Genomic DNA, 16100 nt, shown 5'->3' with positions numbered 1-16100 from the left:
CCACTGTCCAAAACGCGGACCCAGATGAAACCCAGCTCGGTGGCCTCCCCGTGCAGCAGCTGACTGTGGCTGGAGAAAGGCCGCCTCCGCCTGCCCTGGCCCTCAGGTTCCTGTCCACGGGCCTCGGGTGGGCTCTCTCAGCCCTCTGCTGGTCGTGCGTGCTGCTTCTCCCGCCCTCCTGCTCGCCTTCCCGTCCAGCCAGCTGTCCCTTCACCCTCAGTCCTGAGATGCCTGTCCCCGTCCTCATGTGCTGCTGCTGACCCGACTTCCCTTTCCCTGAGAAGAGAGAGCCAGCAGGAGGGGACTCCCACGTGCCTTCCGCTCTGCGTCTGCTCACACGCTCTGCTGTCTTGGTTGTCATGAGCCATCCCTGTGCCTAGAAGAGGCTCCAGCACCCAAGGAGATCCTGTCTCCACTGGCAAACCCACCGGAACTACCCATTCCCTCCCTTCTCTCCTGCTTCATCCCTCTTGGCCTCCAAGGCTGGTCGCGACCACGAGTATTCAGACCTGCTGCCAGTTCTCCTGTGATAAAGACAGCTCTCTGTGGCTGCCCATCTCTCCTCTGCTGCCCCCCACCCCACTGCTGCTTTACAGCCGAGTTCCTGGAAACAGGTGCCCCTGTCTGCTGTCACTGATTCTTCTCTGAGTTTATCTGAACTCAGGCAAGCTTCCTGCCAACCACCCGGTCCCACCAGTGTGGCTACTGTTCAGACCATCGGTGGCTCCTGCCTGGCTTCGTCCCGGGGCAGTTCTTGGTCATCTTACGTGGTTATCCCTGTAACCTTTGACACACAACATCACCCCCTCCTCCTTGACACACTTTCTTCACTTGGTTCCCTGGACACTCCGGTCCCCCGGTTTTTCTCTTCTCCCGCTGGTTGCTCTTCCTCGGTCTCCTTTGCCAGTTCCTCATGTCCCTGAGCTCTGAAAGTCAGTGTACCCCAGGGCTTGGCCCCGGCAGCTCTTCTTTCTCACACCCCCTTTCCTGGTGGGCTGGTCCGATAGCATGCCTTTACGTGCATTGTATGCTGATGATCCCCAAACTTCCATCTTTATCAAACCTCGTGCATCCAGCCGCCTATTCAGTATCTCCACCGGGATATCTAGTAAGCATCTCAGATGTAACACGTCCAGAGGAATTCCTGATCTTCCCCTCCAGACAGTCTACCTGCTATCTTTCCCATCTCAGTTCACAGCCACTCGATCCAGCCTTTCTTTTGCACAGCAGATCCGATCTGTAAAGCTCTTTAGAATGTGCCTGGAATCTGATCATTCCTCAGCACTTTCCCCAGAAGGACCCCACTCCCCACCACAGCTCCTCTTGCGTGGACGATGGCAGGAGACTTGTAACCGGTCTTCCTGTTTCCTCTCTTGCCTCTGTCGATCCATTCTTGACATGCAACCAGAGGGATCCTCCAAGTACAGAGGCCAGAGCGTGATCCTGTGCCTAACCCTCCAGCCGCTCAGCGTCTTCAGAGCCTAGCGCTCACGGGGCCCAGTGCTTTCCGTCCGTCTGCCGCCTGCTGCCTCTTTGCCCTCCTGGCAGCTCTGCTCCCTTCAGGCCTTTGCTCAGTGTCTCCTGTTCTCCTCCTCTACTCCGCTTATCCCCACAGCAGTTACGCACGTGTACAGTGCTAGTGCTAAGTCGCTTCAATCGTGTCCTGACTCTTTTCAGTCCCGTGGACCACAGCCCCTCAGGCTCCTCCGTCCATGGAACTCTCCAGGCAAGGAGACTGGAGCGGATCCCCTTCTCCAGGGGATCTTCCCGACCCAGGGATCCAACCTGCCTTTCTTGAGTCTCTGGCATTGGCAGGTGGGTTCTTTACCACGAGTGCCACCGGGGAAGCCCACTCGTGTTTAATTTACTTATTTTATTTGCTGTATGTCTTCCATTACTAGAATCTAAGGTCCCCGAGGGCTGTGATTTTGCCAGTTTTGTTCACTGACCAACCCCCCACCCCGCCGCAAGGCTTCAATCTGCTGCTGCTAAGTCGCTTCAGTCGTGTCCGACTCTGAAGGCTCCAGTCTAGAAGGAGCTTAACAAGCACCTTTTGACTGAGCATGTACAGAGCCACGTTCTTCTGGAAATTTACCAGTGCTGTGATTCTAGGTTTCAGTGCAGTTAAGTGTGTCTGGTTGAAGAAGGAGATATGTGGGAGAGTGGTGGAAGCTCTCAGCCTCACCCAGCATTAGCCCCGGGGCGGTCCCGGCCTGCAAGGACCTACCGACAGTCGGTGGCAGATAGGACAGGTGCAGACTGACGCAGTGCTGGGCGTCTCTTCGTGCAGGCCTGCCCGAAGAGAGGGAAGCCGAGCACCGGCCAATGTGGATTTCCTGTACGTGAGGAAGTCCGATCCATTTCTTCAACCCTGTAAACTTGAGGTTCTTCAGATCCAGTGCGTTAGAGGTGCTGCCTACCCTGAGTCTGTGTACTCAAATAGTGCCGCGCACACCCACCTCGGCTTGACTATTATTAATTATGCACGTTTGTTGCAGTGTGAAGCCCAGCAGGGAAAACTGTTTTCTTTTTCGGCTGTGCTGGATCTTCATTGCTGCGCGAGATTTTCTCTAGTTGGGGTGCACGGGCTTCTCATCGCGGTGGCTTCTCTTGTTGCTGAGCGAGCCCCGGCTCTAGGGCGAGAGGACTTTGACAGTTGCAGCCCATGGGCTCAGGAGTTGGGGCTCCCAGGCCCTAGAGCACAGGCTCAGTAGTTGTGGCACACAGGCTTAGTTGCTCCGCAGTATGTAGGATCTCCCTGGACCAGGGATCAAACTTGCTTCTCCTGCATTGGCAGGTGGATTCTTTACCACTGAGCGACCAGGGAAGCTCCAGCTCCCAGATCAGGGATCAAAGCCGTGTCTCCTGCATTGGCAGGCAGATTCTTTACCACTGAGCCACCAGGGAAGCCTGAGAAAACTTTTTTTTTCCCCAGCTGAAAAGGATGGCCAAGTTAGGAGCGTCAGACAGGTGATGGCTATAAAACTTCCTTATAGCGCTTGAACTTAGGCCTCTTGGTTCACTTGAGGCAAGGGAGAGTTTTGTCTCTTACTCTTATACCTAAAGTGGCCAGAAAGGAGTGAATCAAAAATTTGCCCTGATTTCTGAAATGCCAATAAGCCACAGACTGGCAGTCTCTGAGTTGCAAATTCCTAAATGCATGTAATAGCATGGTGACCACTGAGGGCTAGTGCCTCCTGCTGGCGGGTGTAGGGAGCACAGCCAGTTTTGCCCTAACTGTGGGGCATCAGCCTGGGTGGGCGCTTCCCCACAGCGCCCCAGATAAACAGGACATCCCCGATGCCAAAGGTGCCCAGGCCAGTAGCTGCTCTCTTTGCCTCCGCCTCCTCCCCTCCCTCTCCTCCTTCCCCTCCTTTTTCTGTCCTATTCTGATATAACTCATATACCATAAAATGAATCCTTTTAAAGCATACAGTTCTGTGGCTTTTAGTGTATTCACTGAGGGTGTGACCATCACCACTAACCTTTGTCACCTCCAAAGAAACGCCGTACTCATTAGCTGTTCCATATCCCCCTACCTTTAGACCCTGGCAACTGCCTAATCTGCTTCCCATTTCTATGGATGTATTTATTCTACGTGTTTTGCATCAGTTGAATTATACAGTACATGGTTGGCCGTAGCGTAACGTTTTCAAGACTTGTTTGTGTTGTAGCATGAATCAGTGTTTCATTCCCTCTTATGGCTGAATTTTGTACGTGCTGCTTTAGTCGCTCAGTCGTGTCCGACTCCTGCGACCCCATGGTCTGTAGCCCGCCAGGCTCCTCCGTCCATGGGATTCTCCAGGCGAGAGAACTGCAGTGGGTTGCCATTTCCATCTCCAGAATTATGTATAGCCCGCTGAATGAGTAGATCACTTTTTGCTGATCTGTTTCCTCGTTGATGGGCCTTTGGGTGGTCTCCACTCTTTGGCTGCTGTGGGTATACTGCTATGAACATTTGTGTACAGTTTCCACGTGGACATGAGGTTTTCAGTCCCTCACCAGTACTTGTTATTGTTTCTTTGATTATACCATCCCTTGTGTGCTGTGTGCTTAGTCGCTCAGTTGTGTCCAACTTGTCGTGACCCCCGTGGACGGCAGCCCTCCAGGCTCCTCTGTCCATGGGGCTTCTCCAGGCAAGAATACTGGAGCGGGTTGCCACGCCTCCTCCAGGGGGTCTTCCCAACCCAAGGATCAAACCCAGGTCTCCCGCACTGCAGGTGGATTCTTTACGGACTGAGCCACCAGGGAGGCCCCCGGGGGGCTTAATGGATGCCTTCTTGTGCTGCTGACTTGTATTTTCCTAACGACTTGTGATATTGAGCATTTTTCATGTACCTGTGTATCTTCTTGGGAGGACTGTCTGTTCAGACCCTTTGCCCGTTGTTAAACTGGGTTATTTGCCTTTTTATTATTGAGTTGGAAGAGTTCTTGATATAGTCTACATATTAGATTCTTATCAGATATATGATTGACAAATAATTGACTCCATTCTGTGGGTTGTCTTTTCAGTTTCTTGATAGTATCCTTTGAAGCACAAAAATTTTTAATTTTAGTGAAGTCCAGTTAACATTCCTTCTTTGGTTGCTTGCATTTTTCATGTCATATCTAAGATATCATCACATAATTCCAAGTCACAAAGATTTACATGTATGTTTTCTCCTAAGAATTTTGTATTTTCAGCTCTTAAATTTAGGTCTTTGGTTGATTTTTCATTAATTTTTGTACATGGTGTGAAATGGGGGTCCCGTTTCATTCTTTTGGCTGTGGATATCCAGTTGTTCCAGCACCATTTGTTGGAAAGACTATTCTTTCTACATTGAGTGATCTTGCAGCCTTATCAAAAATCAATTAATGCTGCACCTAAGGGTTCATTTCCAGATTCTCCATTTTATTCTGGTGTGTTGTGCCTTCATTTTCACTTATCTAGAAGTATTTGCTGATTTCTATCATGATTTTTTTCTTTGACTCACTGGTTATTTAACAGTGTGTTGTGTAATTTCCATATATTTGTGAATTACCTAATTTTTTGTTACTTCTAATTTCATTCTCATGTGATTGGAGAACATACTTTGATGCTTTCCGTCCTCTTAAATTTGTGGAGGCTTGTGTTAGGGCCTAGCATGTGGTGTCTGTCCTGGAAACTGTCCCCTGTCTACTTGGGAGGCGCGTGTCCTGTCGTTGTCGGGTGAGCTGTGCTGTAGTCGTCCGTTAGGTCCTGTTGGTTTAAAGCGTTGTTGTTCAGCTGTTCTGTGTCCTTGTTAGTCTTCTGGCTAATTGTGTCCATCCTGAGAGTGAGTATCAAAGTCTCCAGTTATTATTGTTGCAGCGTCTAGCTCTTCTTTGAGTTTACCAGTTTTTACTTCGTGTCTACTGGGGCTCTGTTATCAGCTCTGCGTATATGTTTGTTTTACCTTCCTTTATTCTTTCTTTACTGCTCTTTCCTTACATAGGTCTGAGTTCTGCTGCACATGAGTTTTTTCATCTTTCTGAAGAATTTATTTTAATAATTCTTACAACCAGGTCTACTGGTGACATTTCCTCAATTTTTGTTGATATGATCAGGTCTTTGTCTTTAAATCTGAAGGATGTTTTGTTGGATACAGAATTCTACGTTGGTGGATTTTTTTTTTTTTCCTTTTGACACTTGAAATATTTCATTCCACTCTTTCCGTGTTTGCATGGTTTCTGAAGACAAGTATGTGTAGGCCATACTTATTTTTGTGGTTGCAAGTGTCATAAAATTTTTGTTGAAAACTGGGCAATTCTCAAATCATCTTGGCCCTCCTTTCCATTTTGTTTGTTTAGAGGCTCTTCTAAACTAACTTGGTAAGTTCTGTATCGTTTGTCATGCATGGCCACCGAAGTGTCCCTGACTGGTCAGCAGCTGGGACAGAACTCTCTTTAAATGCCTGGACACAGCAGCCTGATAGTCTTTGCTGAGGGCTCTTGGTGTGTGTTGAGCCTTCTGTCCACACTCAGGCAGGCAGCTTACAGCCTTGGCTCGGCCTTCACCTCCTGCTGTGCAGAGCCTCCCAAGTCCGCCAGTGCTGAGGGCCTGCTCAGCTCTTTCTGAGCAAGCGCATAGCCCCAGACATGCGCACCACCTTGTAGATCCCCAGGAATATGTGGGAGCTTCTCAAAGCCCCTCTGGACATCTTGTTCCCTAGCTTTACCGTTTAAGCTACTTAGTTAGTCTTTTATTTGCTCTGTTATCCACCCTCCTTGGGTGGATAACAGATAGAATTTTAAACAATTTTAAGCAACAGTTGCCCCTGAATTTTTTTTTTTTTTCAATCAAATGCCTTTTGACAATAGCTGGTCCTCCCTGGGAAAGCTCTGAATCAGTTCAAATAAAGACAGCCTTGCATGTGGGGGTCTTTCAGGGAGCCCTCAGGTAAGTCATAGAATGAAGAGTTTATGCTAATGGGGCTTTGAAGGTGCTTCCACCCTGTTCTTCCCCTTCCAGGGTCTGGCGGGCTGCTGGGTTTTCCCTGTGATGGCAGGATGTTGGTTTCATGGCTACTGCAGATTTGGGGATGAGGGGAGATAGGGAACAGGGGAAGTCAAAATGCCACAAAATGGGGGTTCATTCCCGGATTCTGGCATCTCCCATGAGTGAATACTCCCCAGATTGCTGCAAACTTTGGTTAGTTTCCAGAGTTCTGAAACAGCTGATTCTGACAGTTCTTGCCAGTGTTCTCATTACTCTTTTGGAGAAGGTTTTCAGAGGCCTTCACTCTACCATTTCTGGTGCTCTTTTTCCCAGCTACGCCTCTGACTGTGTGTCGGATGAGTTCAGAGGACCGAAACTTTCCACCCTTCCTGCCCCACCCACCAGGAATGAGTGACTAGCAGGTACAGGTGTCCTGTCCAAACGCCTCTTTGTTTTCCCATCTTTGAAGATTATTGTATCTGCTATAAAAGCGAGTCTAAAACCCACAATTTTGTATTTACTTTAAGAGGGGGTCTCTGAAACATTGGTGAGGTCCTGACCAGCTACATTTTTACAGTCCCCGGCTGCCCTTTCAGAAAAGGAGTAGACGGGAGGCTGGCCTCACTGGGGGATGTGGTTGAGGGTCATGTGACCTGTTTTTGTTCATTTCACAGGGATTTAATGTGCAAAATGGCAGTTGTACCAGATTGGCATATTATATGTCCTTACACACGGAAATTCACACATTCAAGACCGCACTCTTCACCATGCAGAGTGTATTCAAGGAGTGTTTTCCAAAATATGTTCAGACCTTCTTCATGTGAGTATTCCTGAGCAAATGGTACTGATAGTGCATGCTGGACTCTGCACAGAGGCCTCACACGATGTGTTGTCAGCCCAATAAAGCTGTGAAATAGATTCTGTTACTGTGCCTATCTGTATGGGGAATCTGAGACCCAGGTTTATCAAGCCACTTGCCCAAAAGTTATGTGGTTTTTAGGTGGCAGGGTTGGGATTTGAACCCAGACATTACAGGAGCCATGGAATTAAACTACTATATTATCTAGTATACTGTCTTACTCAGGTTTTTTCTTAGTTAATAAACTATATTTTTTGAGTAGCTTTTTTTAAAAAAAAATTTTTATGCTATGCCGTGCAGCTCGTGAGATCTTAGTTCCCTGCCCAGGGATTAAACCTGGGCCACGGCGGTGAAAGCACCAACTGAGCCTTAACCCCGGGACCACCAGGGACGCCCTGAGTAATTTTAGGTTTACAGAGAAACTGAGCTACCGTGCAGAGAGTTCCTGTACACTTCTGCACTCCCCTCCCCAGGTTCCGTTATTACCAGCGTTCGCAATGGTGTGGGACAGTGTTTACAAGTGACACACCATTACTGGTACGTTACTGGAGTTCACACTCTTTGTTTTGTGCATCCTCTGGGTTTTGATCAATGTGTGACGATGTGTATCCACTGTTACCACGTCTCACAGACAGTCTCACTGCCCGGAAACGCCTTCGTGCTCTGCCTGTTCATCCCTCCCTCCCCCTGGTTGCAGGCAGCCGCTGGTCTTCCTGCTGTCTCCGTAGTTTTGCCTCTTTGAGAATGTCATTTAGTTGGAATCATACAGTCCGAAGCGTTTTCATATTGGCTTCTTTCACTTAGCAATACGCACGTAAGGCTCCTTCATGTCTTTTCATGGTGTGACAGTTCATTTCTATTTTTTCTCTGAATAATAGTCTCTTGTATGGATGTACAACCATTTATTCACTCCTCAAGGACATCTTGGTTGCTGTCATGCCTTGGCAATTATAAATAAAGTTGGTATAAACATTTGCATGCAGGTTTTTGAGTGGACCTGAAAGCCTAACTTATTTGGATCAATTTTAAAGCAATAAAATTTGACATTATATTTTCTCTAAGTGTGCGTCTTCTCATTTGTTCCTTCCTCCCTCCCTCTCTTTCTTCGCACACATTTTCTTAGCCCTAAGATGTAACAAGAACTGTCCTAGGGACTGAGGATAAAGAGCAGGTCCTGTAGAGGGTCTGCCCTGGAGGAGCCCACGGTCTTGAAAGGGAGAGGAGGCATCCCAGCCAAGAGAGACCAGGGCTGGACTAGACACGCGTACGCCGTGGACACATAGCCCGAGGAGCCGGAAGGGCTCAGAGCAGCACAATGGAAGAACAGGCCAGAGGAGAGGCGAGCCGGTCAGAAGTCACGCTGGCCACCGTGCTCACCTGCCATCCGCAGGAGGCCACGGGCCCCCACCGGAGAGCCGGAGGGGAGCCCGGACGATGTCTGATGGGCGTCTGTCTGCCCGGGTCTCTGGAAGCAGGGGAGAATGGATGTTGGGGTGACCGGCAGTCTCCACCACAGACATTTATCGTCACTAACAAATCTGTTCCACGCCCGCAGTGTTCTGCAGATATATCCTCGTTAACTAGCTTTCTGACTGCACAATGAAGAATGGAGTGAAGCAGGATTACCAGATTAAGGGGCGTTCACACTCGTAAAGGGACCACAAATCGCCTTTAGGAAGCTTGTAGCTCCACATCCCCCAGATAACAATTAGAAGTGCTTGTTTCTGAGCATCCTAACACAGAATGTTGTCTTTGACTTCTTGTCCATTTGATATGCATGAAACAGCATTCTGTTGTGCTGTTAACCTGCGTTTCCCTAATGGCGAGCTTATCTTTGATCGTCAAGTCTGTCAGGTTCACGTCTTCCTCTGACGAACTGCCTCTTCATGTCCTTTGCCCATTCGCCCGCTGTGGGCGGGTCTTTTTAGTTACTTGTGTGAGCGCTCTTTGTTAAAAGTATGAATGCTTTATGTGCAATCTGTATCTTTTTTCATCTGTCATCTGCCTTTTGTTTTTACTGATGGTTTTTAAAATGTACTGAATTATTTTTCCTTTTCTAAATAAAAGTTATATATTTAAAATAAACACTTAAATAAAAACTATTTACATACATATGTAATGTCCCCTAGCACCCCTTTCCTCTCCACAGTTGGTCACCATTGAGTGTTTGGCTGTCCAGCGACGGCACATCATTCATGCACACACACGTGTAGATATGTATTACAGAGCTCGTATTAAATAAACACAATTCATGGGTAAATCTGTGAGCCACAGATACTAGACACCCTGTTTCCTTTTAAGATGTTTTTTGCTTTATGTTTCAATTTGAATAGTTTCTGTGGACCTGACTTTATACTCATGAGTCCTTTCTTCTGCCGTGTGGCCAGTCTGCTGTTAAGCAAATTAAATGAACTCTTCACTCTGATATTGTATTTTTCCTTTCTAGCTTTTTCATGTGCTTTAAAAAAAAGTTTCTGCTTCTCTGTTGGAATCCCCCACATGTTCAGCATGTTGTCAGTTTTCCCTTAATCTCTTTAACATATTTGTCATTCTTAGTTTAAATACCCGATCATTTTCCGCATCTGTTCTCTGTGGGTCTTCTGATGATTGGTTTTGCTCCTCATCAGGTCATGTTTTCTTATTTCACTTGTCTTGCAATTTAAAAAAGATTTAGCAGCAGACATTTGTGTAAAAGAGAGTAGTGTGTACACGCTCAAGTCATGTCCGATTCTTTGTGACCTCACATACCGTAGCTCGCCAGGCTCCTCTGTCCATGGGACTTCCCAGGCAAGAACACTGGAGTGGGTTGCCACTTCCTTCTCCAGGGGATCTTCCCGACCCAGGGATCGAATCCACATCTCCTGCATTAGCAGATGGGTTCTTTACCTCTGAGCCATCAGGGAAGCCCCCAGAAAGAGTAGGGAAGTGAAGTTGCTCAGTTGTGTCCGCCTCTTTGCAACCCCATGGACTGTAGCCTACCAGGCTCCTCCATCCATGGGATTCTCCAGGCAAGAGTGCTGGAGTAGGTTGCCATTTCCTTCTCCAGGGGATCTTCCTGACCCAGGGACCGAACCCAGGTCTTCCACATTGCAGGCAGATGCTTTACTGTTTGAGCCACCAGGGAAGCCCCCAAAAAGAGTAGAGACAGAAGTAAATCATATTTATCACCAGAAAAAGGAATGCTCCTTCCACTCAGGCTTCTGATGAGGTGGACTGGCTCAGTTTATTTCTTGGTTTAGTCGTGTCTGGATTTGGTGTCAGTGGTGGTTAGATTCAGGTGACCTCTTGTTTCAAACACTTCCCTTCAGCAGACCCTGAGATCTGAGCAGCGTGGACACTTCAGTCATCTCTGCTTCCCAGTCCAGCTGCCAGCCTGGTGTCCTGGGGGGGACTCTCTGCTTCCAGCCCTCCCGCCACAATTGGAGGAGGGTTTCTCCAGCTCAGACTCCAGCTTTGTGCACCTCAGGAGGTCCCCCTCCACCTTGGCCCCCTGCCTCCAGTCTGCAGTGGGCCACCAACGGGCACTTGGTGAGGGTCCCATAGGCTTCAGAGGGGCTTGCCGCTGGTCTGTACTCAGCCATGGTGAGCAGCTGCCTGATACTTAGGGAAGACCCCCCATGTCTCAGGGCATAGCTCATAGCCCCCCTGCCTTGCTCCCAGCTTCAGGTGCTGCCACTGCCATGTGGGAAGGCCCATGTGGATGGGTGCAGACTTGCTGTGTGCCTGAGGCTCTGGCGATACAAGTCCATGGGATCGGTCCACACGGCTGCTACATGCTTCCCATTGGTGGTTTTCTCTACGCCCCTGTCTAGGATGAATCTGCTTCTCTTCCCAAGACTTTGCGAGGAGGAAAGGAGTCCTGGGGGCTTTCTCTCCAAGGAGTGGCTGGTCCTTTCTGTTTCTTTGCATCCTCAGTTCTTTGATGGATTTCAAACCCTTCTCTCTTTCTTTTTTTTTAAAGCTTATCCTCCTGGTTCTCTTTGCTGGGGTCAAGATGACAGTCTCTGTGACTTCCTATATCCTAAATGGAAGTAAAAAATTTTGTCAATTCTCCTCCAGAAAGATCCTATCAATTCGTACTCCCACCAGCAGGTTATGCAAGTTTGGCTGTTGCTTTCATTTTAAACCAAAGAAGGCATATTAGACTTATGAAATAAAAAGTTTTCCTTCAGGTAAAATCAGATCGTTTCAAATCAATATTTTCTGATACTTTAAAATTAGAATCGTTGGTTGCTAAGAAGGGGGTTCTTGGGAAGCATTGAAAATACACGTGAAAAGTCTGAAAAAAGATTTCAAGATGGAGACAGATATAAAGGGGTCCCTCCATGATGCTGGGTGCAGGAGGAGGAATTCCAGGCTGCGTGGGCAGAGGGAGGAATATTTGTCACCAGCTGACATGGGGCCCTGCAGCTCCGCCACGTGAATCAGCTGCTTCTGAGGTTCAAAGCAACAGGAACACAGAGGGAAGCAGAGAGCCGCCCCTGCACAACCAGCATCCTTGGGGACTTCAGTCCCTTCTTCTCCCCCAGGCTCTGAGCCCAGTCTTCTGCCTGTCTGACCTCTCGTATGTAAGCATTTGGCTCCATGTCCTGAAACACCACTGCAGCAAACAGCAGCTCCATTGTGACCCCTGTCCTAAGCCCCAGGTCGCATCTGCGGTTGCCCCCTGACCTTTCTGCTTGAGCATCACCTAGCGGGCATCTCAAACACAAACTGATGGGACATCTCTTGACACCTGGCATTCTCCATCCCAGTAAAGAGCATCATCCTTTATCTAGTTCCTCAAGTGCAAGGACTTATCCTTGATTTCATTTTCTTTTCATCAGCCCTCTCCAGCTCAGCAGGCCAAGCTATCAGTGAGACTTTGTCAGCTGTGTTTCTAGGTTATGTCTCTAATCTGTCTCCCCCCCCAAAAAAACCCTGCCTCCACCACAGCCTTGACCTTGTTCAAGTCACCGTCACTTCTCCTTGGAACTTGGAACTGCTTCCTCATTGAACTTCTCATTTCTTGCCCCTCTGTAATCTACTCTCCGCATAGCAACCAGAGTAACTTTTTACAAGCCACATATATTAATACGATCGCTCACTGCTTGAACTCTCCTGCGTTGCCTTTGGAGAAAACCCCAGTCCTTGTGCAGGGATCTGAGGTGTCACCCACTCCGATCTCAGCCATCACTGCCTCTCTGTCTCGCTGGACACACGCCTCTGTCCACAGAGATCTCTTGCTCCCTGGACCCGTTAGACTCACTCTTGCTCAGGGGCTCTTTATTGGAGGCTCTTCTGCCTGTTGAGGACACTCTCACTGCAGCGCTTGACTGGCTCATTCTGTCCGTCTGGTTTCAGCTCATCAGACTACCCAGAGAGGCTCCCCCCAACTCCCCTACCTGAGACAGCTCCCCAGCCGCCCTCACCTCCGTGGTCTGTCCTGCTGCCTGTAAGCACTTGGCACCATCTACTGTTACATCATCATCTATTTTCTGTTTCTCCTCCTGCTTCTCTCTTCTGGAGTCTATCTAAGCTTTCCAAGAGCAGAGCTTCCTGTCTTACGGCAGTCCCGCCAGTGCCTAGAGCAGCGCTGGCCTGTGACAGGTGCTCAGAAATACCTTTTGAATGAATGAATTCCACATCCTTTCAAGCCAATGTTTCGAAAGGGTCTCTTCTCTTCCTGCCTGCCTTCTTTCCTGAGGCTCCCACATAGCCAGTCCCCACACCTGGATCTCCAGCACCACCCACTATGACCTCTAGATTTGTGTATTCAGTTTTCGAATGGACATCCCCACTTGGATATCCCAAACCGAGCTCCTTAGCTTTCCTGCAGACTTTCTGTTCCAAGTGTCCATTGTTATGAATAAACTCCCCCAAACACAGAGGCTCGAAACCTCAACCATCACGTGTTCTGCTCACAGATCTACAGTTAGGTCCCAGGGATGGCTTGTCTCTGCTCTTTGCACTTCAGTGGGGGAGGTGCCAAGGCGGGGGGCAACTCGACATCTAGGGCTGGGATCTTCTGGAGGTTGGCCCTCTCGAATGGCCAACAGGTGGTGCGGGCTCTTGGCTGGAAGCTCAGCTGGGGCTGTTGGCCAGACACCTCCGCGTGGCCTCTGCGGGGCTCCCTGCCCTCCTCGCGGCGCAGCAACTGGTGTGAGTGTCTTAGGAGGGCCAGGCAGAGGCTGTAGTGCTTTCTTTGTGGCCGTGTCTCAGCAATCACATCGTGCCAGTTCTGCCTTAGCCACGGACTCATGCACATTTTAAGGGGGAGGAGTGTACACCCCACTTTCTGACGGGAGGAGAGTCAACACGATATCATAAGAGAAGCATGTGTGTGGGCAGCTTGTGCGGCCATCTCAGACAAAACCACCAACCAACCCCATCCTCCGTATTCCTTTTCTCCTGGCTCACCCAGCCACCCACACGAACTTCGTCCTCGTCCCCTGCTCACCCAGCGCATCACATCAGAGTGTTCTGTGGACCTCCTCTATCTTAACCGCTCTTTTATTCACCCCTGCGTTGCACCCACTGACCATCACAGTAGTGTAGACCTCCCTTGAGACTCATCTGAGCTGGCCGTAATCACCCAGCACGTCTTCCACCACCCCTCTCCTCCCCCTTCTGTTTCTCTCCCATGTGATACCAGAGTGAAGTTTAAGAATGAAAGAGGGCTTCCCTGGTGGTCCAGTGGCTAAGACTCTGCACTCCCATTGCATGGGGCCTGGGTTCAATCCCTGCTCAGGGACCTAGATCCTAAATGCTGCAACTAAGAGTTCTCATGCTGCAAGTAAAGGTCCCACGTCCCACAACGAAGATGGGAGAACCCTCGTGCTGCACCTAACACCTGGCTTAGCCGAATAAATCAATATTTGAGAATGAAGATTGGGCCGTGTCACCCTCTCAGTGACAGTCCTGCTGTGGCATCTCACAGCCAGAGCGCAAGGCCAGAGGACAGGGCCGCCTGCCTTGGCTCCTTCTGACTTTCCCAGTCTCCTCTCCTGGCTGAGGTCTGCTCTGTGCAGCCCCTCCCCTGGCCGTCCTCCGCAGCAGCTGCACTTCCAGCCCCCTATCTTGCTTTCGAGGAACACAGCCTTGCAGTGGAAATGTCACTGTGTCCTCTAAGATTTTCCTGAGACCCTCATCCTGTCACCTCAAACCAGCCATCTATGTTCAGGGTCTCCAGTGTTATCCCTGTTAAATGATCCCCTGCCTGGAGGTCGCTGTGGCCGTTGTGAGCGAGAGGAACCCCCAGCACTGGGCACAGGCCTCGTGTGTGCACAGAGAGCAAGCTTCAGGGAAGGCGGGCACTGGGGTGATGGCCTGTGAAGCCCCTGGAAGGACGGAGTGGTCCCTGGATCCTGCCACATTGCTCCTCCTGAGCTGAGGGCACCTGGGAGCTCTTCACGGCAGTGGGGGTGCTGGTAGGTCCTCTGTTACTGCCTCAAACAGAAGGCAGCTCAGTCACCCTGCAGCTGTGAGCAGGCCCCTCGCTGCCTCTGGGAAGGTCCATGCTGGCACTCCGAATCTGTTGATATCATCTGGCCCAGGTCACCCCAAGGCTAAAGCCATCGTGTCCACGTGCCAGAAAGGTTCCACTGCTTGATGAGAAATTCTCGTTTCAAGGGAAATACCGAGTCACCCTCTCCAAGCCCCTGCTTGTGAATGATTTGACGAAAAATGCAGCAACGTTCAAGACATTTCATATGACCGGAGTTTACTGCGTAAAACAGAGGTACTAAATGGACTGTGGTCACCAAGATGAAAAGTGAATACAATGGTCTGAAGATTTATGTGATGCTGGAGAGGATGTGGAGAAAAGGGAACCTTCCTGCACTGTCAGTGGGATGTAAATCGGTGCAGCCACTGTGGAAAATGGTATGGAGGTTCCTCAGAAAACTGAAAGTGGGAGTTACCGTGTGATTCAGCAGTCCTACTCCTGGGCACATATCCGGACAAAACTGTAATTCCAGAATTATTCATGCACCCCAGTGTTCATAGTAGCGCTATTCACAATAGCCAAGACACGGAAACGACGTAAGCAACCTACATTTTATAGATACGGTGAGTGAGTGAGTGAAGTCGCTCAGCCGCGTCCGACTCGCTGTGGCCCCATGGACTGGAGCCTGCCACGCTCCTCCAACCGGGGGACTCTCCAGGCAAGAGTACTGGAGTGGGTTGCCATTTCCTTCTCCAGATCTTCCCAACCCAGGGGTTGAAACCGGGTCTCCTGCATTGTAGGCAGACACTTTAGCGTCTGAGCCACCAGGGAAATCCTATATATATATAAAATATATATATAGTCCTATATATATAAATATAAATATATATATATATATGGAGTGCTACTCAGCCGTAAAAAGGAATGAAATAATTCCATCTGCAGCAACATGGATACAGCTAGATGGACGTGAGTCTCAGTGAACTCCGGGAGTTGGTGATAGACAGGGAGGCCTGGCGTGCTGTGATTCATGTGGTTGCAAAGAGTCGGACATGACTGAGCGACTGATCTGATCTGATATATAAAATATATATATATAGTCTTATATATATAAATATATATATATATATATATGGAGTACTACTCAGCCATAAAAAGGAATGAAATAATTCCATCTGCAGCAACATGGATACAGCTAGAGATTTTCATACTAAGTGAAGTAAGTCAGAGAAAGACAAATCTGTACCACTTATACATGGAATCTAAAACATAACACAGTGAACCCATCTATGAAACAAACAGAATTATGGACACAGAGAGCAAACTGATGGTTGCCGAGGGGTGGGGGTTGGGGGGGTGGAGAGGGAGGTTGGGGTTTG

The 16100-nt window shown here is 49.1% G+C and overlaps 1 protein-coding gene across 7 annotated transcripts in view; it reads left to right on the top strand.

The window, feature by feature from the left end:
• Positions 1-16100, top strand: part of EFCAB6 (EF-hand calcium binding domain 6) — a 253930-nt gene that overhangs the window by 13607 nt on the left and 224223 nt on the right. For 5 of the 7 annotated variants that reach the window (XM_061418797.1, XM_061418799.1, XM_061418798.1 and 2 more), the window contains one exon: positions 7111-7256. The exons of 1 other annotated variant lie outside the window; for it this stretch is intronic. In XM_061418797.1, the coding sequence (XP_061274781.1) occupies positions 7118-7256 (139 nt within the window). In that variant the 5' untranslated portion in view covers positions 7111-7117. Of the gene's footprint in view, positions 1-6769; positions 6859-7110; positions 7257-16100 lie in introns of all 7 variants that reach the window. One more of the 7 variants, XM_061418796.1, reaches the window with a different exon arrangement.

The sequence above is a fragment of the Bos javanicus genome, chromosome 5 (assembly GCF_032452875.1).
Source record: "Bos javanicus breed banteng chromosome 5, ARS-OSU_banteng_1.0, whole genome shotgun sequence".
NCBI classification, from domain to species: domain Eukaryota; kingdom Metazoa; phylum Chordata; class Mammalia; order Artiodactyla; family Bovidae; genus Bos; species Bos javanicus.
This window is presented reverse-complemented; position numbering and strand designations above follow the sequence as displayed.